This window comes from Oncorhynchus masou, unplaced genomic scaffold, assembly GCF_036934945.1.
Source record: "Oncorhynchus masou masou isolate Uvic2021 unplaced genomic scaffold, UVic_Omas_1.1 unplaced_scaffold_2070, whole genome shotgun sequence".
Taxonomy (NCBI): Eukaryota; Metazoa; Chordata; class Actinopteri; order Salmoniformes; family Salmonidae; genus Oncorhynchus; species Oncorhynchus masou.
Window position 1 is genome coordinate 56153 of NW_027008556.1, and position 27284 is coordinate 83436.

Here is a 27284-nt window from a genome sequence, read left to right on the forward strand (position 1 = left end):
CTGAGAACAGAACCAACCCCTCCCTGTACTGATCTTCTGTCAACCTGAGGAGAACAGAACCAACCCCTCCCTGTACTGATCCTCTGTCAACCTGAGTAGAACAGAACCAACCCCTCCCTGTACTGATCATCTGTCAACCTGAGGAGAACAGAACCAACCAACCCCTCCCTGTACTGATCCTCTGTCAACCTGAGAACAGAACCAACCCCTTCCTGTACTGATCCTCTGTCAACCTGAGAACAGAACCAACCCCTCCCTGTACTGATCCTCTGTCAACCTGAGGAGAACAGAACCAACCAACCCCTCCCTGTACTGATCCTCTGTCAACCTGAGAACAGAACCAACCCCTCCCTGTACTGATCATCTGTCAACCTGAGGAGAACAGAACCAACCCCTCCCTGTACTGATCATCTGTCAACCTGAGAACAGAACCAACCCCTCCCTGTACTGATCATCTGTCAACCTGAGAACAGAACCAACCCCTCCCTGTACTGATCCTCTGTCAACCTGAGGAGAACAGAACCAACCAACCCCTCCCTGTACTGATCCTCTGTCAACCTGAGAACAGAACCAACCCCTCCCTGTACTGATCATCTGTCAACCTGAGAACAGAACCAACCCCTCCCTGTACTGATCCTCTGTCAACCTGAGGAGAACAGAACCAACCAACCCCTCCCTGTACTGATCCTCTGTCAACCTGAGGAGAACAGAACCAACCCCTCCCTGTACTGATCCTCTGTCAACCTGAGTAGAACAGAACCAACCCCTCCCTGTACTGATCCTCTGTCAACCTGAGGAGAACAGAACCAACCAACCCCTCCCTGTACTGATCCTCTGTCAACCTGAGGAGAACAGAACCAACCCCTCCCTGTACTGATCCTCTGTCAACCTGAGTAGAACAGAACCAACCCCTCCCTGTACTGATCCTCTGTCAACCTGAGGAGAACAGAACCAACCAACCCCTCCCTGTACTGATCCTCTGTCAACCTGAGGAGAACAGAACCAACCCCTCCCTGTACTGATCCTCTGTCAACCTGAGAACAGAACCAACCAACCCCTTCCTGTACTGATCCTCTGTCAACCTGAGAACAGAACCAACCACTCCCTGTACTGATCCTCTGTCAACCTGAGAACAGAACCAACCCCTCCCTGTACTGATCCTCTGTCAACCTGAGAACAGAACCAACCCCTCCCTGTACTGATCCTCTGTCAACCTGAGAACAGAACCAACCCCTCCCTGTACTGATCATCTGTCAACCTGAGGAGACACTACATAGGGAATAGGGTGCAGAATGGAACCACCACACCTGACCTTGCAGCTGATCACACTACATAGGGAATAGGGTGCACTACATAGGGAATAGGGTGCAGAACGGTTGTCTTGCAGTGATCAACAACCAATTCGAAAGAGCATGAAGAAGTTTGAAAATAATAGAAATGGGCAAATGTTGTACAATCCAGGTGTGCAAAGCTCTTAGAGACGAACAGCTGGAATCACTGGCTCATAGGCACCCTACATCCTATAGAGGACACTGCTTTAGACCAGGGCTCATAGGGAGGGTTAACCCGTGTTACTCACAGGGAGGGTTAACCCGTGTTACTCACAGGGAGGGTTAACCCGTGTTACTCAACACAGACCCAGCTATAGAGGATGTTTGAGGAAGGTGGAGACCAGAGTCTTACTGTGGTATAATTGGCTCCCTCTTCAGATCAATGATTAACAGACCAGTGGAAGGTACGAGGTGATGGGTTCATGTATGGACCTGTGTGTGTGTGTGTGTGTGTGTGTGTGTGTGTGTGTAAAACATGTCCTACCTGTTCTGTCGGTCGAGTTTGCGGCGAGCGCCCTCCTGCTCACGGCAGGGTTGCCGGCATGGGCCGTATAGATCTGATTGGCTGCTGCGTCGTCGAGGGGTATCTGAGTCAGGTCGTGCATACTGAAGCTCCTCAGCTTCTCTGTGATCGCCCCTGGCCCTATACACACACACACACACACACACACACACACACACACACACACACACAGTTAGTGTCACCACAGGGATAACACTGTCCTCTAAACGCCTCCCCTCTCCTCATGACATCATGGCTCCAGTATCTCCGACAAAATACAGTAACATGCTGAGGGAGTGTTGTGTTCTGACAGACAGTAACAGGCTGAGGGAGTGTTTGTGTTGTTGTGTTCTGACAGACAGTAACATGCTGAGGGAGTGTTTGTGTTGTTGTGTTCTGACAGACAGTAACATGCTGAGGGAGTGTTTGTGTTGTTGTGTTCTGACAGACAGTAACAGGCCGAGGGAGTGTTTGTGTTGTCGTGTTCTGACAGACAGTAACATGCTGAGGGAGTGTTTGTGTTGTTGTGTTCTGACAGACAGTAACATGCTGAGGGAGTGTTTGTGTTGTTGTGTTGTGATACAGTAACATGCTGAGGGAGTGTTTGTGTTGTTGTGTTCTGACAGACAGTAACAGGCTGAGGGAGTGTTTGTGTTGTTGTGTTCTGACAGACAGTAACATGCTGAGGGAGTGTTTGTTGTTGTGTTCTGACAGACAGTAACATGCTGAGGGAGTGTTTGTGTTGTTGTGTTCTGACAGACAGTAACAGGCTGAGGGAGTGTTTGTGTTGTTGTGTTCTGACAGACAGTAACATGCTGAGGGAGTGTTTGTGTTGTTGTGTTGTGATACAGTAACATGCTGAGGGAGTGTTTGTGTTGTTGTGTTCTGACAGACAGTAACATGCTGAGGGAGTGTTTGTGTTGTTGTGTTGTGATACAGTAACAGGCTGAGGGAGTGTTTGTGTTCTGATACAAACTACTACATAAGTTAAATTCCTAGAATCTATTCAGTGTTTATCATCGTGTTTTCAAACAGCTTATGACAACGCAGAACCTTTTCCATAACAGAACTGGGGAACAGACCGGATGTGTACTATCATAAAGGGAACATTAGTGGTCGTGTGTGCAGCACAGCTTGACAACATCACAGAAAATACCAAAAAGATAACAGACTAGCAAACGCCATAAAAACCGATGAATAGGTGAATCTATGAATGATCTGAGTCGGGCTGGGCGGTATACTGTGTTCAGCGATATACCGGTACTGGTGCACGGACTGGTTGGGGTTTTAACTTTACCTTCTATCCCAGGTATTTGAATGTTTGACTTGTTAAATGTGACGGCAGTGTGTAATGTCCATGTGTTCCTCTCTTTTATGACGCCTTCCGCACACACCTAGCCCCGCCCCCTGTCACTCAAGGAGCGCATTGGATGTTCCTCAACCACGTGACCCATGTGTTCAGTCCGTCTGGTCAATGCAGCACAAGTAACACTGTTGACGACAACAATGTTGCTTTCCCTTTGCTTCTTAATATATACATCTACTAGCGTTCTATAATTACACTATTAGCTTGTTTGTCTTTTCTTAGTAAGTTGTTCCTAAATCTTAGCCGCTAATTGTTAGCCACTAATGCTAATCGCTAGCTAGCTAATAAATGTACTGCGTAAGAGCAAACGTAACTTAGCTAATACAGCCTGATAATATCAGTGATTGTGTAGGCCTGAATCAGCATGTTGTTTGTGCAACAGTGTCTTATAAATTAAAGAGGTAAACTCAAAGCAAGAATATGTTAGCTACATGAAGTATGACAACACGTTCAATCGAGCCAAAGATCATAGTTCCTACCCTGTCACAACAACTCCTCCTCCCTGGCAATTTCATTCGTTGTCTCAGTCAAACACTGTATTAAAAGTGCCCAATTATATTTTTACTATATAATTATAATATACATTCTATTCCCATGATTCCAACAGTTAACCCAAGTGTTTCGCTCTAAATCTCATGTCAAATTGCAACATTTGGTTCAAAATAAGGCCCAGATGACTAGCCCATATAATGCAGGCCTACGGGACAGTGTGGAAATTCTCAATATGCAGAAATCGAATTTACAATTTTTTTTTGCTATAATCGTGATATGTGTCATTATCGGGATATGTGAGATTTTGGCCATAATCGCCCAGCCCGAGATCTGAGGCATTTCTTCATGCTCCAGTAAATTATATCTCTATCATTATTACCTCAGAGAGCTGCCACTAGTAGTGCTGTGCCCCTAGAGACAGACTGCATGGCAGACAAGATTGGTAGAAAGACAGATCAACACCAACGTTAGAACACAGTCAGGAGGACAGAACAACAAGAAGAGGAGGAGGGGAAAGTAGAGCCATAGAAGACCTGATCAATTGGCTGGTTTGATAGAGGCAGAGTAGAGACATAAAATATTTGTCTTTACAAGCTCCAGGAAGAGACAGTGAGAGAGGCTGCTGGATGCAGAGTCAAGGTTATATGCGGTTTCTGACTTTGTGTTGAGAGATAGGACATAGAAAGAAGGCAGTCTATTGTTGCTTTATCCAGGCCTGGACCGAGACTGTCTCAGCTAGCATGCTCAGGTTGTTTATCCAGGCCTGTCCCAGCTAGCATGCTCAGGTTGTTTATCCAGGCCTGGACCGAGGCTCTGTCTCAGCTAGCATGCTCAGGTTGTTTATCCAGGCCTGGACCGAGGCTCTGTCTCAGCTAGCATGCTCAGGTTGTTTATCCAGGCCTGGACCGAGGCTCTGTCCCAGCTAGCATGCTCAGGTTGTTTATCCAGGCCTGGACCGAGACTCTGTCACAGCTAGCATGCTCAGGTTGTTTATCCAGGCCTGGACCGAGGCTCTGTCCCAGCTAGCATGCTCAGGTTGTTTATCCAGGCCTGGACCGAGGCTCTGTCCCAGCTAGCATGCTCAGGTTGTTTATCCAGGCCTGGACCGAGGCTCTGTCTCAGCTAGCATGCTCAGGTTGTTTATCCAGGCCTGTCCCAGCTAGCATGCTCAGGTTGTTTATCCAGGCCTGGACCGAGGCTCTGTCTCAGCTAGCATGCTCAGGTTGTTTATCCAGGCCTGGACCGAGGCTCTGTCCCAGCTAGCATGCTCAGGTTGTTTATCCAGGCCTGGACCGAGGCTCTGTCTCAGCTAGCATGCTCAGGTTGTTTATCCAGGCCTGGACCGAGACTCTGTCCCAGCTAGCATGCTCAGGTTGTTTATCCAGGCCTGGACCGAGACTCTGTCTCAGCTAGCATGCTCAGGTTGTTTATCCAGGCCTGGACCGAGGCTCTGTCTCAGCTAGCATGCTCAGGTTGTTTATCCAGGCCTGGACCGAGGCTCTGTCCCAGCTAGCATGCTCAGGTTGTTTATCCAGGCCTGGACCAAGACTCTGTCCCAGCTAGCATGCTCAGGTTGTTTATCCAGGCCTGGACCGAGGCTCTGTCCCAGCTAGCATGCTCAGGTTGTTTATCCAGGCCTGGACCGAGGCTCTGTCTCAGCTAGCATGCTCAGGTTGTTTATCCAGGCCTGGACCGAGACTCTGTCCCAGCTAGCAAGCTCAGGTTGTTTATCCAGGCCTGGACCGAGGCTCTGTCTCAGCTAGCATGCTCAGGTTGTTTATCCAGGCCTGGACCGAGACTCTGTCTCAGCTAGCATGCTCAGGTTGTTTATCCAGGCCTGGACCGAGGCTCTGTCTCAGCTAGCATGCTCAGGTTGTTTATCCAGGCCTGGACCGAGGCTCTGTCTCAGCTAGCATGCTCAGGTTGTTTATCCAGGCCTGGACCGAGACTCTGTCCCAGCTAGCAAGCTCAGGTTGTTTATCCAGGCCTGGACCAGCTAGCATGCTCAGGTTGTTTATCCAGGCCTGGACCGAGGCTCTGTCCCAGCTAGCATGCTCAGGTTGTTTATCCAGGCCTGGACCGAGGCTCTGTCCCAGCTAGCATGCTCAGGTTGTTTATCCAGGCCTGGACCGAGACTCTGTCCCAGCTAGCATGCTCAGGTTGTTTATCCAGGCCTGGACCGAGGCTCTGTCTCAGCTAGCATGCTCAGGTTGTTTATCCAGGCCTGGACCGAGGCTCTGTCTCAGCTAGCATGCTCAGGTTGTTTATCCAGGCCTGGACCGAGGCTCTGTCTCAGCTAGCATGCTCAGGTTGTTTATCCAGGCCTGTCCCAGCTAGCATGCTCAGGTTGTTTATCCAGGCCTGTCTCAGCTAGCATGCTCAGGTTGTTTATCCAGGCCTGGACCAGCTAGCATGTTCAGGTTGTTTATCCAGGCCTGGACCGAGACTCTGTCCCAAATCTGTTTCCCCACCCCAGGTTTCAGATTTCTGCCTATTTTCTTCTCGCAAAAATCACACTGATAAAAAAACAACTTTTGGATGTCCTTAGTCCATAATGTGGAGACCACTTTGGAGGTCTGGAAAAAATCTAAGATATATGTCAATTTTGGGGTGTTGATACGCTTTAATTCAAGTGCAAGAAACTTGTATGGTTAGCGGTGTTCCTGTAGCACGTGATGGCCGAGTTTGCTAAAAAAAAAAAAAAAAAAATGGCCACTTGATCGACGCAAATAATCATCTCATTCTGGCAGGTAGGCAGAGGCTACTTTGTAGTTAACATTTAATAGAAACAGTTTTTTTTTGAAAGCCTTTCCATCTACCAGAAGACGGTTATCATGAATTGCATCATCGCTAACTGGTAGACAAACACACACAGGCATTCCTGTGTCCTTTCAGAAAGTTGTAGGGAAAATACCAAATCCCTGATACATTTTGTTCATATGTTTTGATTAACTGGGTTCAAACTAATATATGTTTTCTAATAAATTCAATACATTTGTTGATTTCCTACTAAGGTCAACACATTTTAGAATATTGTTGAATTCCGTTTTAAAATGCCTGGATTCCGTCCTCATGGCAGACTTTATAGGGCTCCACACTAGCATGTTCCTATTGTTAGTCACAAACAGTCAGCACCCGGACACAATACCAGCACATCAATCAGATCCGTCTGGCTTCAACAGACAAGACCGATGCCTCCATGGAACTGTCTCTGAAGCAACAAAAGTCCTATTAAGAGTAGAGGAGAACAAACACTAGTCCCTCTGTGTTGAATCCTGATGACACAGCCCAGGGACTGGCACGTGCTGCTCTGTGCATGGCTGTGAGCCCAGGGACTGGCACGTGCTGCTCTGTGCATGGCTGTGAGCCCAATGACTGGCACGTGCTGCTCTGTGCATGGCTGTGAGCCCAGGGACTGGCACGTGCTGCTCTGTGCATGGCTGTGAGCCCAGGGACTGGCACGTGCTGCTCTGTGCATGGCTGTGAGCCCAGGGACTGGCACGTGCTGCTCTGTGCATGGCTGTGAGCCCAGGGACTGGCACGTGCTGCTCTGTGCATGGCTGTGAGCCCAGGGACTGGCACGTGCTGCTCTGTGCATGGCTGTGAGCCCAGGGACTGGCACGTGCTGCTCTGTGCATGGCTGTTAGCCCAGGGACTGGCACGTGCTGCTCTGTGCATGGCTGTGAGCCCAGGGACTGGCACGTGCTGCTCTGTGCATGGCTGTGAGCCCAGGGACTGGCACGTGCTGCTCTGTGCATGGCTGTTAGCCCAGGGACTGGCACGTGCTGCTCTGTGCATGGCTGTTAGCCCAGTGACTGGCACGTGCTGCTCTGTGCATGGCTGTGAGCCCAATGACTGGCACGTGCTGCTCTGTGCATGGCTGTGAGCCCAGGGACTGGCACGTGCTGCTCTGTGCATGGCTGTGAGCCCAGGGACTGGCACGTGCTGCTCTGTGCATGGCTGTGAGCCCAGGGACTGGCACGTGCTGCTCTGTGCATGGCTGGGTGCCCAGGGACTGGCACGTGCTGCTCTGTGCATGGCTGTTAGCCCAGGGACTGGCACGTGCTGCTCTGTGCATGGCTGTTAGCCCAGTGACTGGCACGTGCTGCTCTGTGCATGGCTGTGAGCCCAGGGACTGGCACGTGCTGCTCTGTGCATGGCTGTGAGCCCAATGACTGGCACGTGCTGCTCTGTGCATGGCTGTGAGCCCAGGGACTGGCACGTGCTGCTCTGTGCATGGCTGTGAGCCCAGGGACTGGCACGTGCTGCTCTGTGCATGGCTGTGAGCCCAGGGACTGGCACGTGCTGCTCTGTGCATGGCTGTGAGCCCAGGGACTGGCACGTGCTGCTCTGTGCATGGCTGTGAGCCCAATGACTGGCACGTGCTGCTCTGTGCATGGCTGTGAGCCCAGGGACTGGCACGTGCTGCTCTGTGCATGGCTGTGAGCCCAGGGACTGGCACGTGCTGCTCTGTGCATGGCTGTGAGCCCAGGGACTGGCACGTGCTGCTCTGTGCATGGCTGTGAGCCCAGGGACTGGCACGTGCTGCTCTGTGCATGGCTGTGAGCCCAGGGACTGGCACGTGCTGCTCTGTGCATGGCTGTGAGCCCAGGGACTGGCACGTGCTGCTCTGTGCATGGCTGTGAGCCCAGGGACTGGCACGTGCTGCTCTGTGCATGGCTGTGAGCCCAGTGACTGACACGTGCTGCTCTGTGCATGGCTGTGAGCCCAGGGACTGGCACGTGCTGCTCTGTGCATGGCTGTGAGCCCAGGGACTGGCACGTGCTGCTCTGTGCATGGCTGTTTGCAGTTACACCCAATAGAGAATCTCACAGACACGTTTCCACGTCAGTCCTTGAAACAGACTCTTTATCCAGAGCGACTTATTTAGGGCATTCATCGTAAGATAGCGGAGGGACAACCACATATCACAGTAGTTAGTATATTCAGATAGCTAGGAGGGACAACCACATATCACAGTAGTTAGTATATTCAGATAGCTAGGTGAGACAACCACATATCACAGTAGTTCGTATATTCAGATAGCTAGGTGGGACAACCACATATTACAGTAGTTAGTATATTCAGATAGCTAGGTGAGACAACCACATATCACAGTAGTTAGTATATTCAGATAGCTAGGTGGGACAACCACATATCACAGTAGTTAGTATATTCAGATAGCTTGGTGAGACAACCACATATCACAGTAGTTAGTATATTCAGATAGCGAGGAGGGACAACCACATATCACAGTAGTTAGTATATTCAGATAGCTAGGAGGGACAACCACATATCACAGTAGTTAGTATATTCAGATAGCGGGAGGGACAACCACATATCACAGTAGTTAGTATATTCAGATAGCTAGGAGGGACAACCACATATCACAGTAGTTAGTATATTCAGATAGCTAGGTGAGACAACCACATATCACAGTAGTTAGTATATTCAGATAGCTAGGTGGGACAACCACATATCACAGTAGTTAGTATATTCAGATAGCTAGGTGGGACAACCACATATCACAGTAGTTAGTATATTCAGATAGCTAGGAGGGACAACCACATATCACAGTAGTTAGTATATTCAGATAGCTAGGAGGGACAACCACATATCACAGTAGTTAGTATATTCAGATAGCTAGGTGGGACAACCACATATCACAGTAGTTAGTATATTCAGATAGCTAGGTGGGACAACCACATATCACAGTAGCTAGTATATTCAGATAGCTAGGTGAGACAACCACATATCACAGTAAGTACATTTTCCCTCAAAGTATCATATTAGCAAAGTCAGCGCCAGTAACAAGGGGTGGGGTGGGGGGGGGGGGGGCTCGTGCAGTACTTGCCTTGACAGCTGCGGAGACAGCTGCAGTAGCAGCTATACTTAGGCCCTGCTTGCCGAAGGTCACCATGGTCTCGTAGCTGCGCTCCTTGGCCTGGACAATGTACTCATCTATCTCCTGGTGACAACGACCGTCACAGAGACAAACAGAGAGTCAGTGCACAGAACAACAACTATAGTATGCAACAACGTGTCAAAACCCATGACAACACAGAAGCTGAATATCCTGTCATGAACAGGTCATTTTACGCGTCAGCTGCTTTCTTCGTAGAAGGAATACAAACAGGGATAGGACTCAAACCTATTCTTCTGTTGCTTGACGAGGCTTCATATTCAAAACACATTCAATACACAGTTACAGTGCTCAGTCAGTCGGTCTTACCCTCTCTCTTGAGGACAGTAGAGGATGGAGACACTTCCTGTAGATGAGACTAGCTCCTCTGGTGTAGGGAGACAGCAACCAGATAACAAATGCGATCTTAATCTCATAGTACAGGGGGAACCTAGAGAGAGACACCACATTACAGTATTAACCTAGAGAGACCAGATATCTCATAGTACAGGGGGAAGGAACCTAGAGAGAGAGACCAGATATCTCATAGTACAGGGGAAGGAACCTAGAGAGAGACCAGATATCTCATAGTACAGGGGAAGGAACCTAGAGAGAGAAACCAGATATCTCATAGTACAGGGGGAAGGAACCTAGAGAGAGAGACCAGATATCTCATAGTACAGGGGAACCTAGAGAGAGACCAGATATCTCATAGTACAGGGGGAAGGAACCTAGAGAGAGACACCAGATATCTCATAGTACAGGGGAAGGAACCTAGAGAGAGAGACCAGATATCTCATAGTACAGGGGGAAGGAACCTAGAGAGAGAGACCAGATATCTCATAGTACAGGGGGAAGGAACCTAGAGAGAGAGACCAGATATCTCATAGTACAGGGGGAAGGAACCTAGAGAGAGAAACCAGATATCTCATAGTACAGGGGAAGGAACCTAGAGAGAGAGACCAGATATCTCATAGTACAGGGGAAGGAACCTAGAGAGAGAGACCAGATATCTCATAGTACAGGGGGAAGGGACCTAGAGAGAGAGACCAGATATCTCATAGTACAGGGGAAGGAACCTAGAGAGAGACCCCAGATATCTCATAGTACAGGGGAAGGAACCTAGAGAGAGACCAGATATCTCATAGTACAGGGGGAAGGAACCTAGAGAGCGAGACCAGATATCTCATAGTACAGGGGGAAGGAACCTAGAGAGAGAAACCAGATATCTCATAGTACAGGGGAAGGAACCTAGAGAGCGAGACCAGATATCTCATAGTACAGGGGAAGGAACCTAGAGAGCGAGACCAGATATCTCATAGTACAGGTGAGCGTTAGGAACAAGGGTCAGATTAAGGTTAGGCATAGATTCAGGTAAGCGTTAGGGAAAGGCTTAGCGTTAGGGAAAGGCTTAGCGTTAAGAAAAGGCTTAGCGTTAAGAAAAGGCTTAGCGTTAAGAAAAGGCTTAGCGTTAAGAAAAGGCTTAGCGTTAAGAAAAGGCTTAGCGTTAAGAAAAGGCTTAGCGTTAAGAAAAGGCTTAGCGTTAAGAAAAGGTTTAGCGTTAAGAAAAGGCTTAGCGTTAAGAAAAGGCTTAGCGTTAGGAAAGGCATTGGGTTACGGTTAGGGAAAGGCATTGGGTTACGGTTAGGGAAAGGCATTGGGTTACGGTTGGGAAAGGCATTGGGTTACGGTTAGGGAAAGGCATTGGGTTACGGTTAGGGAAAGGCATTGGGTTACGGTTAGGGAAAGGCATTGGGTTACGGTTAGGGAAAGGCATTGGGTTACGGTTAGGGAAAGGGTTAGCGTTAGGGAAAGGCATTGGGTTACGGTTAGGGAAAGGCTTAGCGTTAGGAAAGGCATTGGGTTACGGTTAGGGAAAGGCTTAGCGTTAGGGAAAGGCATTGGGTTACGGTTAGGGAAAGGCTTAGCGTTAGGGAAAGGCTTAGCGTTAGGGAAAGGCTTAGCGTTAGGGAAAGGCTTAGCGTTAGGGAAAGGCTTAGCGTTAGGGAAAGGCTTAGCGTTAGGGAAAGGCTTAGCGTTAGGGAAAGGCTTAGCGTTAGGGAAAGGCTTAGCGTTAGGGAAAGGCTTAGCGTTAGGGAAAGGCTTAGCGTTAGGGAAAGGCTTAGCGTTAGGGAAAGGCTTAGCGTTAGGGAAAGGCTTAGCGTTAGGGAAAGGCTTAGCGTTAGGGAAAGGCTTAGCGTTAGGGAAAGGCTTAGCGTTAGGGAAAGGCTTAGCGTTAGGGAAAGGCTTAGCGTTAGGGAAAGGCTTAGCGTTAGGGAAAGGCTTAGCGTTAGGGAAAGGCTTAGCGTTAGGGAAAGGCTTAGCGTTAGGGAAAGGAAAGGCTTAGCGTTAGGGAAAGGCTTAGCGTTAGGGAAAGGCTTAGCGTTAGGGAAAGGCTTAGCGTTAGGGAAAGGCTTAGCGTTAGGGAAAGGCTTAGCGTTAGGGAAAGGCTTAGCGTTAGGGAAAGGCTTTGTGTTAGCGTACCGTCGTCCACTGCTATTCATTTTCTGCCATTCAAATATACACAAATATACAATCCTATTAACAAGCCAACATGACACTCCTCATTAAATCTGAACAACAAATTATAAATCTTAATGAGATTTAATTGAGATTCAGCCTGGATTATTTTCGGCATAGTGTGTTGATCAAAGACAACACGGAAAACTACAGTGAGGTCTGTATTCAGGCTACAGTGAGGTCTGTATTCAGGCTACAGCGAGGTCTGTACCCAGGCTACAGCGAGGTCTGTACCCAGGCTACAGCGAGGTCTGTACCCAGGCTACAGCGAGGTCTGTACTCAGGCTACAGCGAGGTCTGTACTCAGGCTACAGCGAGGTCTGTACTCAGGCCACAGCGAGGTCTGTACTCAGGCCACAGCGAGGTCTGTACTCAGGCCACAGCGAGGTCTGTACTCAGGCCACAGCGAGGTCTGTACTCAGGCCACAGCGAGGTCTGTACTCAGGCCACAGCGAGGTCTGTACTCAGGCCACAGCGAGGTCTGTACTCAGGCCACAGCGAGGTCTGTACTCAGGCTACAGCGAGGTCTGTACTCAGGCTACAGCGAGGTCTGTACTCAGTCTGTACTCAGGCTACAGCGAGGTCTGTATTCAGTCTGTACTCAGGCTACAGCGAGGTCTGTACTCAGGCTACAGCGAGGTCTGTACTCAGGCTACAGTGAGGTCTGTATTCAGTCTGTACTCAGGCTACAGCGAGGTCTGTACTCAGGCTACAGCGAGGTCTGTACTCAGTCTTACCAGGCTACAGCGAGGTCTGTACTCAGGCTACAGCGAGGTCTGTACTCAGGCTACAGCGAGGTCTGTACTCAGGCTACAGCGAGGTCTGTACTCAGGCTACAGCGAGGTCTGTACTCAGGCCACAGCGAGGTCTGTACTCAGGCTACAGCGAGGTCTATACTCAGGCTACAGCGAGGTCTGTACTCAGGCTACAGCGAGGTCTGTACTCAGTCTTACCAGGCTACAGCGAGGTCTGTACTCAGGCTACAGCGAGGTCTGTATTCAGGCTACAGCGAGGTCTGTATTCAGGCTACAGCGAGGTCTGTATTCAGGCTACAGCGAGGTCTGTACTCAGTCTGTACTCAGGCTACAGCGAGGTCTGTACTCAGGCTACAGCGAGGTCTGTACTCAGGCTACAGTGAGGTCTGTATTCAGTCTGTACTCAGGCTACAGCGAGGTCTGTATTCAGTCTGTACTCAGGCTACAGCGAGGTCTGTTATCAGGCTACAGCGAGGTCTGTTATCAGGCTACAGCGAGGTCTGTACTCAGTCTTACCAGGCTACAGCGAGGTCTGTACTCAGGCTACAGCGAGGTCTGTACTCAGTCTTACCAGGCTACAGCGAGGTCTGTACTCAGGCTACAGCGAGGTCTGTACTCAGGCTACAGCGAGGTCTGTACTCAGGCTACAGCGAGGTCTGTACTCAGGCTACAGCGAGGTCTGTACTCAGGCTACAGCGAGGTCTGTACTCAGGCTACAGCGAGGTCTGTACTCAGGCTACAGCGAGGTCTGTACTCAGGCTACAGCGAGGTCTGTACTCAGTCTTACCAGGCTACAGCGAGGTCTGTATTCAGGCTACAGCGAGGTCTGTATTCAGTCTTACCAGGCTACAGCGAGGTCTGTACTCAGGCTACAGCGAGGTCTGTACTCAGGCTACAGCGAGGTCTGTACTCAGGCTACAGCGAGGTCTGTACTCAGGCTACAGCGAGGTCTGTACTCAGGCTACAGCGAGGTCTGTACTCAGGCTACAGCGAGGTCTGTACTCAGGCTACAGCGAGGTCTGTACTCAGGCTACAGCGAGGTCTGTACTCAGGCTACAGCGAGGTCTGTACTCAGGCTACAGGGAGGTCTGTACCCAGGCTACAGGGAGGTCTGTACCCAGGCTACAGGGAGGTCTGTACTCAGGCTACAGCGAGGTCTGTACTCAGGCTACAGCGAGGTCTGTACTCAGGCTACAGCGAGGTCTGTACTCAGGCTACAGCGAGGTCTGTACTCAGGCTACAGCGAGGTCTGTACTCAGGCTACAGCGAGGTCTGTACTCAGGCTACAGCGAGGTCTGTACTCAGGCTACAGCGAGGTCTGTACTCAGGCTACAGCGAGGTCTGTACTCAGTCTTACCAGGCTACAGCGAGGTCTGTATTCAGGCTACAGCGAGGTCTGTATTCAGGCTACAGCGAGGTCTGTATTCAGGCTACAGCGAGGTCTGTATTCAGGCTACAGCGAGGTCTGTACTCAGGCTACAGCGAGGTCTGTATTCAGTCTGTACTCAGGCTACAGCGAGGTCTGTACTCAGGCTACAGCGAGGTCTGTACTCAGGCTACAGTGAGGTCTGTATTCAGTCTGTACTCAGGCTACAGCGAGGTCTGTATTCAGGCTACAGCGAGGTCTGTACTCAGTCTGTACTCAGGCTACAGCGAGGTCTGTATTCAGGCTACAGCGAGGTCTGTACTCAGTCTGTACTCAGGCTACAGTGAGGTCTGTATTCAGTCTGTACTCAGGCTACAGCGAGGTCTGTACTCAGGCTACAGTGAGGTCTGTATTCAGTCTGTACTCAGGCTACAGCGAGGTCTGTATTCAGTCTGTACTCAGGCTACAGCGAGGTCTGTTATCAGGCTACAGCGAGGTCTGTTATCAGGCTACAGCGAGGTCTGTACTCAGTCTTACCAGGCTACAGCGAGGTCTGTACTCAGGCTACAGCGAGGTCTGTACTCAGGCTACAGCGAGGTCTGTACTCAGTCTTACCAGGCTACAGCGAGGTCTGTACTCAGGCTACAGCGAGGTCTGTACTCAGGCTACAGCGAGGTCTGTACTCAGGCTACAGCGAGGTCTGTACTCAGGCTACAGCGAGGTCTGTACTCAGGCTACAGCGAGGTCTGTACTCAGGCTACAGCGAGGTCTGTACTCAGTCTTACCAGGCTACAGCGAGGTCTGTATTCAGGCTACAGCGAGGTCTGTATTCAGTCTTACCAGGCTACAGCGAGGTCTGTACTCAGGCTACAGCGAGGTCTGTACTCAGGCTACAGCGAGGTCTGTACTCAGGCTGGCGAGGTCTGTACTCAGGCTACAGCGAGGTCTGTACTCAGGCTACAGCGAGGTCTGTACTCAGGCTACAGCGAGGTCTGTACCCAGGCTACAGGGAGGTCTGTACCCAGGCTACAGGGAGGTCTGTACCCAGGCTACAGCGGGTCTGTACCCAGGCTACAGGGAGGTCTGTCCTCAGGCTACAGCGAGGTCTGTCCTCAGGCTACAGCGGGTCTGTACTCAGGCTACAGCGAGGTCTGTACTCAGGCTACAGCGAGGTCTGTACTCAGGCTACAGCGAGGTCTGTACTCAGGCTACGAGCTGTAGGCTCTCTGTACTCAGGCTACAGCGAGGTCTGTACTCAGGCTACAGCGAGGTCTGTACTCAGGCTACAGCGAGGTCTGTACTCAGGCTACAGCGAGGTCTGTACTCAGGCTACAGCGAGTCTGTACTCAGGCTACAGCGAGGTCTGTACTCAGGCTACAGCGAGGTCTGTACTCAGGCTACAGCGAGGTCTGTACTCAGGCTACAGCGAGGTCTGTACTCAGGCTACAGCGAGGTCTGTACTCAGGCTACAGCGAGGTCTGTACTCAGGCTACAGCGAGGTCTGTACTCAGGCTACAGCGAGGTCTGTACTCAGGCTGTGGCTAGCGAGGTCTGTACTCAGGCTGGCGAGGTCTGTACTCAGTCTTACCAGGCTACAGCGAGGTCTGTATTCAGGCTACAGCGAGGTCTGTATTCAGGCTACAGCGAGGTCTGTATTCAGGCTACAGCGAGGTCTGTATTCAGGCTACAGCGAGGTCTGTACTCAGGCTACAGCGAGGTCTGTATTCAGTCTGTACTCAGGCTACAGCGAGGTCTGTACTCAGGCTACAGCGAGGTCTGTACTCAGGCTACAGTGAGGTCTGTATTCAGTCTGTACTCAGGCTACAGCGAGGTCTGTATTCAGGCTACAGCGAGGTCTGTACTCAGTCTGTACTCAGGCTACAGCGGGTCTGTATTCAGGCTACAGCGAGGTCTGTACTCAGTCTGTACTCAGGCTACAGTGAGGTCTGTATTCAGTCTGTACTCAGGCTACAGCGAGGTCTGTTATCAGGCTACAGCGAGGTCTGTTATCAGGCTACAGCGAGGTCTGTACTCAGTCTTACCAGGCTACAGCGAGGTCTGTTATCAGGCTACAGCGAGGTCTGTACTCAGTCTTACCAGGCTACAGCGAGGTCTGTATTCAGGCTACAGCGAGGTCTGTACTCAGGCTACAGCGAGGTCTGTACTCAGGCTACAGCGAGGTCTGTACTCAGGCTACAGCGAGGTCTGTACTCAGGCTACAGCGAGGTCTGTACTCAGGCTACAGCGAGGTCTGTACTCAGGCTACAGCGAGGTCTGTACTCAGGCTACAGCGAGGTCTGTACTCAGGCCACAGCGAGGTCTGTACTCAGTCTTACCAGGCTACAGCGAGGTCTGTACCCAGGCTACAGCGAGGTCTGTACTCAGGCTACAGCGAGGTCTGTACTCAGGCTACAGCGAGGTCTGTACTCAGGCTACAGCGAGGTCTGTACTCAGGCTACAGCGAGGTCTGTACTCAGGCTACAGCGAGGTCTGTACTCAGGCTACAGCGAGGTCTGTACTCAGGCTACAGCGAGGTCTGTACCCAGGCTACAGTGAGGTCTGTACCCAGGCTACAGCGAGGTCTGTACCCAGGCTACAGCGAGGTCTGTACTCAGGCTACAGCGAGGTCTGTACCCAGGCTACAGCGAGGTCTGTACCCAGGCTACAGCGAGGTCTGTACCCAGGCTACAGCGAGGTCTGTACCCAGGCTACAGCGAGGTCTGTACCCAGGCTACAGCGAGGTCTGTACCCAGGCTACAGCGAGGTCTGTACTCAGGCTACAGTGAGGTCTGTATTCAGGCTACAGTGAGGTCTGTATTCAGTCTTACCAGGCTACAGCGAGGTCTGTATTCAGTCTACAGGGAGGTCTGTATTCAGGCTACAGTGAGGTCTGTATTCAGGCTACAGGGAGGCCTGTATTCAGTCTTACCAGGCTACAGTGAGGTCTGTGATTGTCTCCACTACGGTGTAGAGAGCAAACACAATCCAGTACATCATCCAACGGACCTGTTGGAACAGAGCAAGAGAGAGATAATCAACACCTCCTACATGTTACAGTATGCTAGACATACACCTGTTGGAACAACAAATAGATATACTTTGGAGCAGATTTCTTAAATTAAAAATCACTTGGAGCTGATTGGTTGGTGTTTTACAGTGTTATGTCCAAAAGAAGCACCAGGGAACTCTGCAATAAGGTGTGAGAAGCTCAGTACAGGACTACAGACTAACAGGCTCCAGGCTAACAGGCTAACAGGCTGCCAGGCTAACAGGCTGCCAGGCTAACAGGCTGCCAGGCTACAGGCCAACAGGCTACAGGCCAACAGGCTACAGGCCAACAGGCTACAGGCCAACAGGCTACAGACCTACAGGACTACAGGCCACAGACCTACAGGCCAACCGGCCAACAGGCCACAGGCCAACCGGCCACAGACCTACAGGCCACAGACCTACAGGCCACAGACCTACAGGCCACAGGCCAACAGGACTACAGGCCACAGACCTACAGACCTACAGGCCAACCGGCCACAGGCAAACAGGCAAACAGGCCACAGACCTACAGGCCACAGACCTACAGGCCACAGACCTACAGGCCACAGACCTACAGGCCAACCGGCCACAGGCAAACAGGCCACAGACCTACAGGCCACAGACCTACAGGCCAACCGGCCAACAAGCTACAGGCCTACAGACCAACAGGCTACAGGCCAACAGGCTACAGGCCAACAGGCCAACCGGCTACAGGCCAACAGGCCTACAGACCTACAGGCCAACAGGCCAACAGGCCAACAGGCTACAGGCCAACAGGCTACAGGCCAACAGGCTACAGGCCAACAGGCTACAGGCCACAGACCTACAGGCCAACAGGCCACAGACCAACAGGCTACAGGCCAACAGGCTACAGGCCAACAGGCCAACAGGCTACAGGCCAACAGGCTACAGGCTACAGGCCTACAGGCTACAGGCTACAGGCTACAGGCTACAGGCCAACAGGCCAACAGACCATCAGGCTAACAGGACAACAGGCTAACAGGACAACAGGCTACCATCCAAAGCAAGCATTCCTCCCTCTTAGACCGACTCAGAGAGGAGATATCTAGCCAACAAGCCATGGGCTCTGAGAAATGACATGTCAACTTGTTCTAGCTAAATTATTCCTCATGTCTAACTAAAGCCTTGTTCACACAGCAGGAATTAAGGCTAAAACCAGTTTGGTAGGCAGTCTCTCTCTCAAATACAGCTGTTGAAAATGTTATTTTTATTATAACACACAAAGCAAAAGAAAATAAGCATCATTGTTGCTTGTGCTGCATTGACCATGCAGACTGAACGCATGCGTCTCGTGGTCAAGAGACAACAAATGCGCTCCTTGAGTGACAGGGGGCGGGGCTAGGAGAGCGAGAGAGAAGACTCAAGTAGTGTAGTAAACTATAAAAGATGGATGTTACACAAGGTGCATCACATTTAACAAACCAAACTTTCAAATACCGGTATAGAAGGTAAAGTAAAAACTCAGTGCTCTGTGCATCAATACCTGTCTATAGTCATATACCGCCCAGCCCTATCTACGTGGAATGAAGGAAAACATGTTTAAAAAGAGAAGGAGGAGAGGAGGGAGAGACGAGGGAGAGAGACAGAGGAAGAGGGAGAGAGAGAGACAGAGGAAGAGGGGAGAGAGAGAGACAGAGGAAGAGGGAAGAGAGAGAGACAGAGGAAGAGGGAAGAGAGAGAGAGACAGAGGAAGAGGGAAGAGAGAGACAGAGGAAGAGGGAAGAGAGAGACAGAGGAGAGGAGAGAAGAGAGACAGAGGAGAGGAGAGAGAGAGACAGAGGAGAGGGAGAGAGAGAGACAGAGGAGAGGAGAGAGAGAGACAGAGGAGAGGAGAGAGAGAGACAGAGGAGAGGAGAGAGAGACAGAGGAGAGGAGAGAGAGAGACAGGGAGAGGGAGAGGAGAGACAGAGGAGAGGAGAGACAGAGGAGAGAGAGAGAGAGAGACAGAGGAGAGGAGAGAGAGAGACAGAGGGAGGGAGAGAGAGACAGAGGAGAGAGAGACAGAGACAGAGGAGGAGAGAGACAGAGGAGAGGAGAGGAGAGAGAGAGACAGAGGAGAGGAGAGAGAGAGAGACAGAGGAGAGGAGAGAGAGAGACAGAGGAGAGGAGAGAGAGAGACAGAGGAGAGGAGAGAGAGAGACAGAGGAGAGGAGAGGGAGAGAGGAGAGGAGAGAGAGAGAGAGAGACAGAGGAGAGGAGGGAGAGAGAGGAGAGGAGAGAGAGAGAGACAGAGGAGAGGAGAGGAGAAGAAAGGGCTGAGGAGAGGAGGGAGAGAGAGGGGAGAGACAGAGGAGAGGAGAAAGGACTGAGGAGAGGAGAAAGGGCTGAGGAAAGGAGACAGAGCAGAGGAGACCGATGATATTCTCATAAAGAACCTCTCCTAAACCTGTTGGCCACACACTCAATATAGCATTCCTGTAAAGCACCTGCTTGGAGCCCATCCTTCACAGTGCCCTGCTGCACGTCTCCACAAATCGGCATGTCAATGTGTTTGTTCCAGTCATAGGCAGTTAACTCTCATTCACATGCCTGGACATGTCCTCAATACCTTCAGACCAGACATGGGCTGCTTTTCAAACTCATAAAAGACACACCCTCGGGGGAACCCCACACACACACACACACACACGTATGATGAAATCAATGATGTTGAAATAAGGGTTTGTGTACTTACATATTCCTTGACATTTTTGGTTTTCACTGCTTTGTAGGAATAGTATGCAGGATACAGGGTCCCGAAGACGAGCCTGTGTAGAGACCAGAGAAAAATGAAACTATCAGCGTCAAATCATTTACCACCAAGAGAGAACATATAGGAGGACACATTCAGTTAAACTAAAGCAGCAACAAGCCAGACACACCGAAAGCATCATAATCACAGGCTGCTAAGAGCTGCTGTCCTGAACCAGACTCCTGAGTTTCCTGTAGTCCTCTATGTAGCCTGGTGTTAGGATGCACTACCACTCCCTACACATGGGGGGAGCTGCCAGTCCTGAAACCAGACTCCTGAGTTTCCTGTGCGTCCTCTATGTAGCCTGGTGTTAGGATGCACTACCACTCCCTACACATGGGGGGAGCTGCTGTCCTGAACCAGACTCCTGAGTTTCCTGCCGTCCTCTATGTAGCCTGGTGTTAGGATGCACTACCACTCCCTACACATGGGGGGGAGCTGCTGTCCTGAACCAGACTCCTGAGTTTCCTGCCGTCCTCTATGTAGCCTGGTGTTAGGATGCACTACCACTCCCTACACATGGGGGAGCTGCTGTCCTGAACCAGACTCCTGAGTTTCCTGCCGTCCTCTATGTAGCCTGGTGTTAGGATGCACTACCACTCCCTACACATGGGGAGCTGTTGTCCTGAACCAGACTCCTGAGTTTCCTGTGGTCCTCTATGTAGCCTGCTGTTAGGATGCACTACCACTCCCTACACATGGGGGGAGCTGCTGTCCTGAACCAGACTCCTGAGTTTCCTGTAGTCCTCTATGTAGCCTGGTGTTAGGATGCACTACCACTCCCTACACATGGGGGGAGCTGTGTCTTTCACAACAGCCTCCTGGGTTTCCTGTAGTCCTCTATGTAGCCTGGTGTTAGGATGCACTACCACTCCCTACACATGGGGGAGCTGCTGTCCTGAACCAGACTCCTGAGTTTCCTGTGGTCCTCTATGTAGCCTGGTGTTAGGATGCACTACCACTCCCTACACATGGGGGGAGCTGCTGTCCTGAACCAGACTCCTGAGTTTCCTGTCGTCCTCTATGTAGCCCTGTAGCCTGGTGTTAGGATGCACTACCACTCCCTACACATGGGGGGAGCTGTGTCTTTCACAACAGCCTCCTGGGTTTCCTGTAGTCCTCTATGTAGCCTGGTGTTATGATGCACTACCACTCCCTACACATGGGGGGAGCTGTGTCTTTCACAACAGCCTCCTGGGTTTCCTGTAGTCCTCTATGTAGCCTGGTGTTAGGATGCACTACCACTCCCTACACATGGGGGAGCTGTGTCTTCAACAAGAGATTTGATCCAACATGCTCTTAATTTACATCCTGGTGTCCAAGCTTGTCTGGGGGGTTCAGTGGGGTTCTCCGGGAGAGAACACAACCCAGCATGCCCCAGTGAGTGGATGACCCACACCAGATGTAGAGCCTACACATGGTTGTATACCAAATGGCATCCTATGCACTACACATAAGCCCTCGTCAAAAAGTAGTCCACTGCCCCGTGAGCCCTCGTCAAAAAGTAGTGCACTGCCCCGTGAGCCCTCGTCAAAAAGTAGTCCACTGCCCCCATGAGCCCTCGTCAAAAAGTAGTGCACTGCCCCGTGAGCCCTCGTCAAAGTAGTGCACTGCCCCCTGAGCCCTCGTCAAAAAGTAGTGCACTGCCCCCTGAGCCCTCGTCAAAAAGTAGTGCACTGCCCCTGAGCCCTCGTCAAAAAGTAGTGCACTGCCCCTGAGCCCTCGTCAAAAAGTAGTCCACTGCCCCCTGAGCCCTCGTCAAAAAGTAGTCCACTGCCCCCTGAGCCCTCGTCAAAAAGTAGTGCACTGCCCCCTGAGCCCTCGTCAAAAAGTAGTGCACTGCCCCCTGAGCCCTCGTCAAAAAGTAGTGCACTGCCCCCTGAGCCCTCGTCAAAAAGTAGTGCACTGCCCCATGAGCCCTTGTCAAAAAGCAGTCCACTGCCCCATGAGCCCTCGTCAAAAAGCAATCCACTATATAGGGAATGCTGCCATCTGGGATGTACTCTGTGTGTTATATATAGGCCCTATAGGATTCTCTCTGCTCTGAGACTGGGCTGCAGTGAGGAGTCACTATGCATGTATGTACATACAATGCAGGTGAAAAATATTCAGACCCCTTGACTTTTTCCACATTTTGCTACGTTACAGCCGCATAAAAAATATATATACGTCCCCCCTTCACTTCAATCTACTCATTCCAGGGTTTTTATTCAAGGTCCCTTTATAAAAATGTAGCAAATTGATTCCCTGAAGAATTCACAGTGTTCTGGAGGCAAAGGTGGATCCAACCCAGAACTAGATGGGTGTACCTAATAAACTGGCCAACGAGCGTATAAGAGTGAAATTCTCTTCCTGTTCGTTTTATGTTTCATGGCCTCTGTCCAGGGATCCACCTCACTCGCCTCCATGACAGAGTTGATTGTGCTGTTGCCATAGAAACAGCAGAGGACTATACAGGGTCTCCAAGAATAGCCGTGGTTGGCTGCAGTCAGACAGTCCTTTCTCTAAGCCTCCAACAGGGAAGGAAGAAAGGAAGGGTGTAATTTGTAAAAGTCCTTCCATGTAACAGCTACTTGTTGAATTAAAAACGGTGGTCTGCTTAGTTAATAGGTGCCATTTTTCCTTAGATTTGTCTGCTGTTCTTAAATCAGCTTAATCTAGCGCCACCCACAACACAGACAGCAGGCAGTAGACACACCACAGAAGTAGATTTACACTGGGAAGAAAACGCCAACATCCCTTCCCACTGGACAGCAACGACTTCGTCCACCATTTAAAGTAAACATAATGATAAAGCATATCCATATTATCACAGCTCATCTCGTTCTTCCGTTTGAACAGGAGCTGCCCTGTAGGATATCAATAGGCTACCTACAGTATATTCAACTGTATTAGGTTGTGTAAGGAAACGGCTGTTGAGAGAGCATCGAGTTCAGTCAGCACTCCCAGACCATCACACCCCCAGGTAGCAGTAGATGAGCTATACTCTCAAGGATACTCGGGAAGCAATTTCATGTTTGGAGATGATTAAATCGATTCGGTAAAACAACAGGTGTAGACTAACAGTGAAATGCTGACTGACTGGCCGTTCCCAACAATGCAGAGAGAAAGACAGAAATAATAAATAAGAATATATACACAATGAGTAACGATAACATGGCTACACACAGGAAGTACCAGGTAATAAAATGGCTATATACAGGAAGTACCAGGTAATAACAGGGCTACATACAGGGAGTGTCAAGTAATTGAGGTAGATCTGTACATATAACTAGGAATATAGTGACTGATCAGAGTAGCAGCGTATGTGATGAGTCATACAAGTTTGTGCATTTTCACTTAGTTGAATAGTTCAAATAGCTTCCTGCACTAACTAGTCTAATGGGAAGGTAAAACCTTGTCAGTTGTACAACAACGCATTCAACCGAAATGAGTCTTCCGCATTTAACCCCTCTGACTCAGAGTTAAGGCCTTAAAAACCCACGCTGTCGGCGCCCGGGGAGTGGTTGTTGTGCCAACACTTAACCCCTAGGCTACCTGCCACCCTCAGGGGTAGAAGCTGTTCAGGGTCCTATTGGTTCCAGACTTGGTGTATCAGTACCACTTGCCGTGCGGAAACAGAGAACAGTCTTTGACAGGCGTGGCTGGAGTCTTTGACAATCTTTAGGGCCTTCCTCTGACACTCCCTGGTATAGAGGTCCTGGATGGCAGGAAGCTTGGCCCCAGTGTGTACTGGGCTGTACTCACTACCCTCTATAGAGGTCCTGGATGGCAGGAAGCTTGGCCCCAGTGATGCTCTGGGCTGTACTACCCTCTGTGGTGCCTTGTGGTCGGGTGTCAAGCAGTCAGTCAAGACTCTCAATGGTGAAGAACTTTGAGGATCTGAAGGTACCATCTTCACGACTGCGTAGGTGTGTTTGGACCACGATAGATTGTTATTGATGTGAACACAGAGGAACTTGACACTTTCGACCCGCTCCACTACAGCCCCATCGATGTGAACGGGGGCGTGGCTCGGCCCTGTGTTTCCTGTAGTCCACCGTCAGCTCCTTTGTTGACGTTGAAGGAGAGGTTGTTGTCCTGGTACCCCGTCAGCTCCTTTGTCTTGCTGACGTTGAAGGAGAGGTTGTTGTCCTGGTACCCCACCGTCAGCTCCTTTGTTGGCATTGAAGGAGAGGTTGTTGTCCTGGAACCCCACCGTCGGGTCTCTGGGACACAATCATTGGGTCACGCATTATTTGGACAATCCGGATTTTCCATCGGTAGATGCTTTAAAGGATGGTCATACTATCAACAAACTACCTGTTGATTAGCAATTACTTGCTAAGGTTAGGGTTAACGTTAAGGCTAGGGTTAAGTTCAGGCTTAGGATAAGGGTTAAGAGGTCAGGGTTAAGTCTAGGCTTAGGATAAGGGTTAAGAGGTCAGGGTTAAGATAAGGGTTGAGGTCAGGGTTAAGTTTAGGCTTAGGATAAGGGTTAAGAGGTCAGGGTTCATGTTAAGGGTTCATGTTAAGGGTTAAGAGGTCCGGGTTCATGTTAAGGGTTAAGAGGTCAGGGTTCATGTTAAGGGTTAAGAGGTCAGGGTTCATGTTAAGGGTTAAGAGGTCAGGGTTCATGTTAAGGGTTAGGAGAAGGATAACGTTAGCGCTAGTGTTAGTAGTTAGTCTACAGATGGACAATCCAAATAAAACATAACTAATTGTTGGCCTGCAGAAATAGACCCTGTCCGCGCTCGGGGCAGGCTGGAGTATTTTCACACAGGAAGGAGGAATATTTCTCCAGAAACCTTGACCATGAAGGAGACAGAGCCTGCAGAGAGGCTTCTTGAAACCATTGTGTGAAATGGGGCCTCTCTAGCAGTATGCAGCAGGAAAACATGATACACAAGCCTTGACATTCTGTTTTAGATCAACTTTCCCAGTTCTGGTAAAAAAAATAATACATGTAATGTCTGACAGTACACCCACTGCTCGCTCACGGCTCCTAGCATGAAGCCTGGGAGAGAGTCAGGACGTAGAGTTACTGGGATAAAGACGGAGGAAGGACTTTAAGATCCAGGCAGAGATCTCAACTCCAACATCTGGTTTCAGCTACAGGGGTAAAGGGCTGATGGCTTCCCCTGTGGAAATACACATCTGGTTTCAGCTACAGGGGTAAAGGGCTGAGGGCTTCCCCCTGTGGAAATACACATCTGGTTTCAGCTACAGGGGTACAGGGCTGAGGGCTTCCCCCTGTGGAAATACACATCTGGTTTCAGCTACAGGGGTAAAGGGCTGATGGCTTCCCCCTGTGGAAATACACTCTGGTTTCAGCTACAGGGGTAAAGGGCTGATGGCTTCCCCCTGTGGAAATACACATCTGGTTTCAGCTACAGGGGTAAGGGCTGAGGGCTTCCCCCTGTGGAAATACACATCTGGTTTCAGCTACAGGGGTAAAGGGCTGAGGGCTTCCCCCTGTGGAAATACACATCTGGTTTCAGCTACAGGGGTAAAGGGCTGAGGGCTTCCCCTGTGGAAATACACATCTGGTTTCAGCTACAGGGGTAAAGGGCTGAGGGCTTCCCCTGTGGAAATACACATCTGGTTTCAGCTACAGGGGTAAAGGGCTGATGGCTTCCCCCTGTGGAAATACACATCTGGTTTCAGCTACAGGGGTAAAGGGCTGAGGGCTTCCCCCTGTGAAAATACACATCTGGTTTCAGCTACAGGGGTAAAGGGCTGAGGGCTTCCCCCTGTGAAAATACACATCTGGTTTCAGCTACAGGGGTAAAGGGCTGAGGGCTTCCCCCTGTGGAAATACACATCTGGTTTCAGCTACAGGGGTAAAGGGCTGAGGGCTTCCCCCTGTGGAAATACACATCTGGTTTCAGCTACAGGGGTAAAGGGCTGAGGCTTCCCTGTGGAAATACACATCTGGTTTCAGCTACAGGGGTAAAGGGCTGATGGCTTCCCCCTGTGGAAATACACATCTGGTTTCAGCTACAGGGGGTAAAGGGCTGATGGCTTCCCCTGTGGAAATACACATCTGGTTTCAGCTACAGGGGTAAAGGGCTGATGGCTTTCTATATATATTTATTTAAGAATACGCTATGACTACAGCCATTGACTGTCTGAGCGTTAAGGGATGTTAATGGTTAGTTCGGTCCACCACTTTATGTTGTTATATTTTTCAATCTTGAAATACAAGGACAAACGTTATTAATCGGTGACTGAAATGTCCCGCTACGTGAACGTGGAGACTTGGAGAGCGCTCAAAGCGTTGTAGAACGGCCCTCTGAATAAACGGGGCTTGGTTTTGGATTTAACAAGTTGGGAGAAAGAAAGATGCGTTAAAAATGACAGGCATTTCTAATCTGTCCTGGTCATTATCCGAACTAAAATTACAACGTTCCAGTATAAACAATAGAAAAACAAAGTGTTGGTCCCATGAGCCAAAATAAAAGATCCCAGACATTTTCCATATGAACAAAAAGTTTATTTTTGTGCACAATTTGTTTTTCCTGTTAGGGAGCATTTCTCCTTTGCCAAGGTAAGATGACAGAGCGTGCAGTTGGCATGCTGACTGCAGGAATGTCCACCAGAGCTTCTGCCAGAGAAGCCGCCTCAAAGTCCATTTAGATCATTTGTCATTACATCCAACCGGCCTCAACCACAGACCACATGTAACCACGCCAGCCCAGGACCTCTAGATCGGCTTCGCCACCTGCGGGATCGTCTGAGACCAGCCACATGTCTAGTAGAGTGGGCCAGGCGGAAGCCACTCCTCAGTAAAAAGGCACATGACAGCCCGCTTGGTTGCCAAAAAGGTACCTAAGACTCTCAAACCATGAGAAACAAGATTCTCTGGTCTGATTAAACCAAGATTGAACTCTTTGTCCTTAAGGCCAAGCATCAGGTCTGGAGGAAACCTGGCACCATCCCTACGGTGAAGCATGGTGGTGGAAGCATCATGCTGTGGGGATGTTTTTCAGTGGTGAGAACAAAGAGAATAGTCAGGATCGGGGAAAATAGCTACGCAACGACGTTCCTCATCCAACCTGACAGAGGGTGAGAGGATCTGCAGAGAGGAATGGGAGAAACTCCCCAAATACAGGAGAGCCAAGCTTGTAGCGTCACACCCAAGAAGACTCAAGGCTGTAATCACTGCCAAAGGTGCTTCAACAAAGTACTGAGTAAATAAGTTTAAATATAAATTAACAACCATTTCTTAAAACCCATTTTTACTTTGTCATTATGTGGTATTGTGTGTAGATTGATGAGGGTGGGGA

At 50.1% G+C, this 27284-nt stretch overlaps 1 protein-coding gene across 1 annotated transcript in view; it reads right to left on the minus strand.

Annotated features, from left to right (window-relative positions):
- Positions 1-26747, minus strand: part of LOC135532863 (receptor expression-enhancing protein 3-like) — a 40501-nt gene extending 13754 nt beyond the window's left edge. The window contains exons 1-7 of the mRNA XM_064960293.1: positions 26657-26747; positions 24002-24224; positions 19960-20032; positions 17164-17240; positions 9924-10044; positions 9542-9659; positions 1816-1974 (exon numbers count right to left, since the gene is read on the minus strand). Coding sequence (XP_064816365.1) covers positions 1816-1974; positions 9542-9659; positions 9924-10044; positions 17164-17240; positions 19960-20032; positions 24002-24224; positions 26657-26747 — 862 coding nt within the window. The remainder of the gene's footprint in view (positions 1-1815; positions 1975-9541; positions 9660-9923; positions 10045-17163; positions 17241-19959; positions 20033-24001; positions 24225-26656) is intronic.
- Positions 26748-27284: the final 537 nt, after the last annotated feature.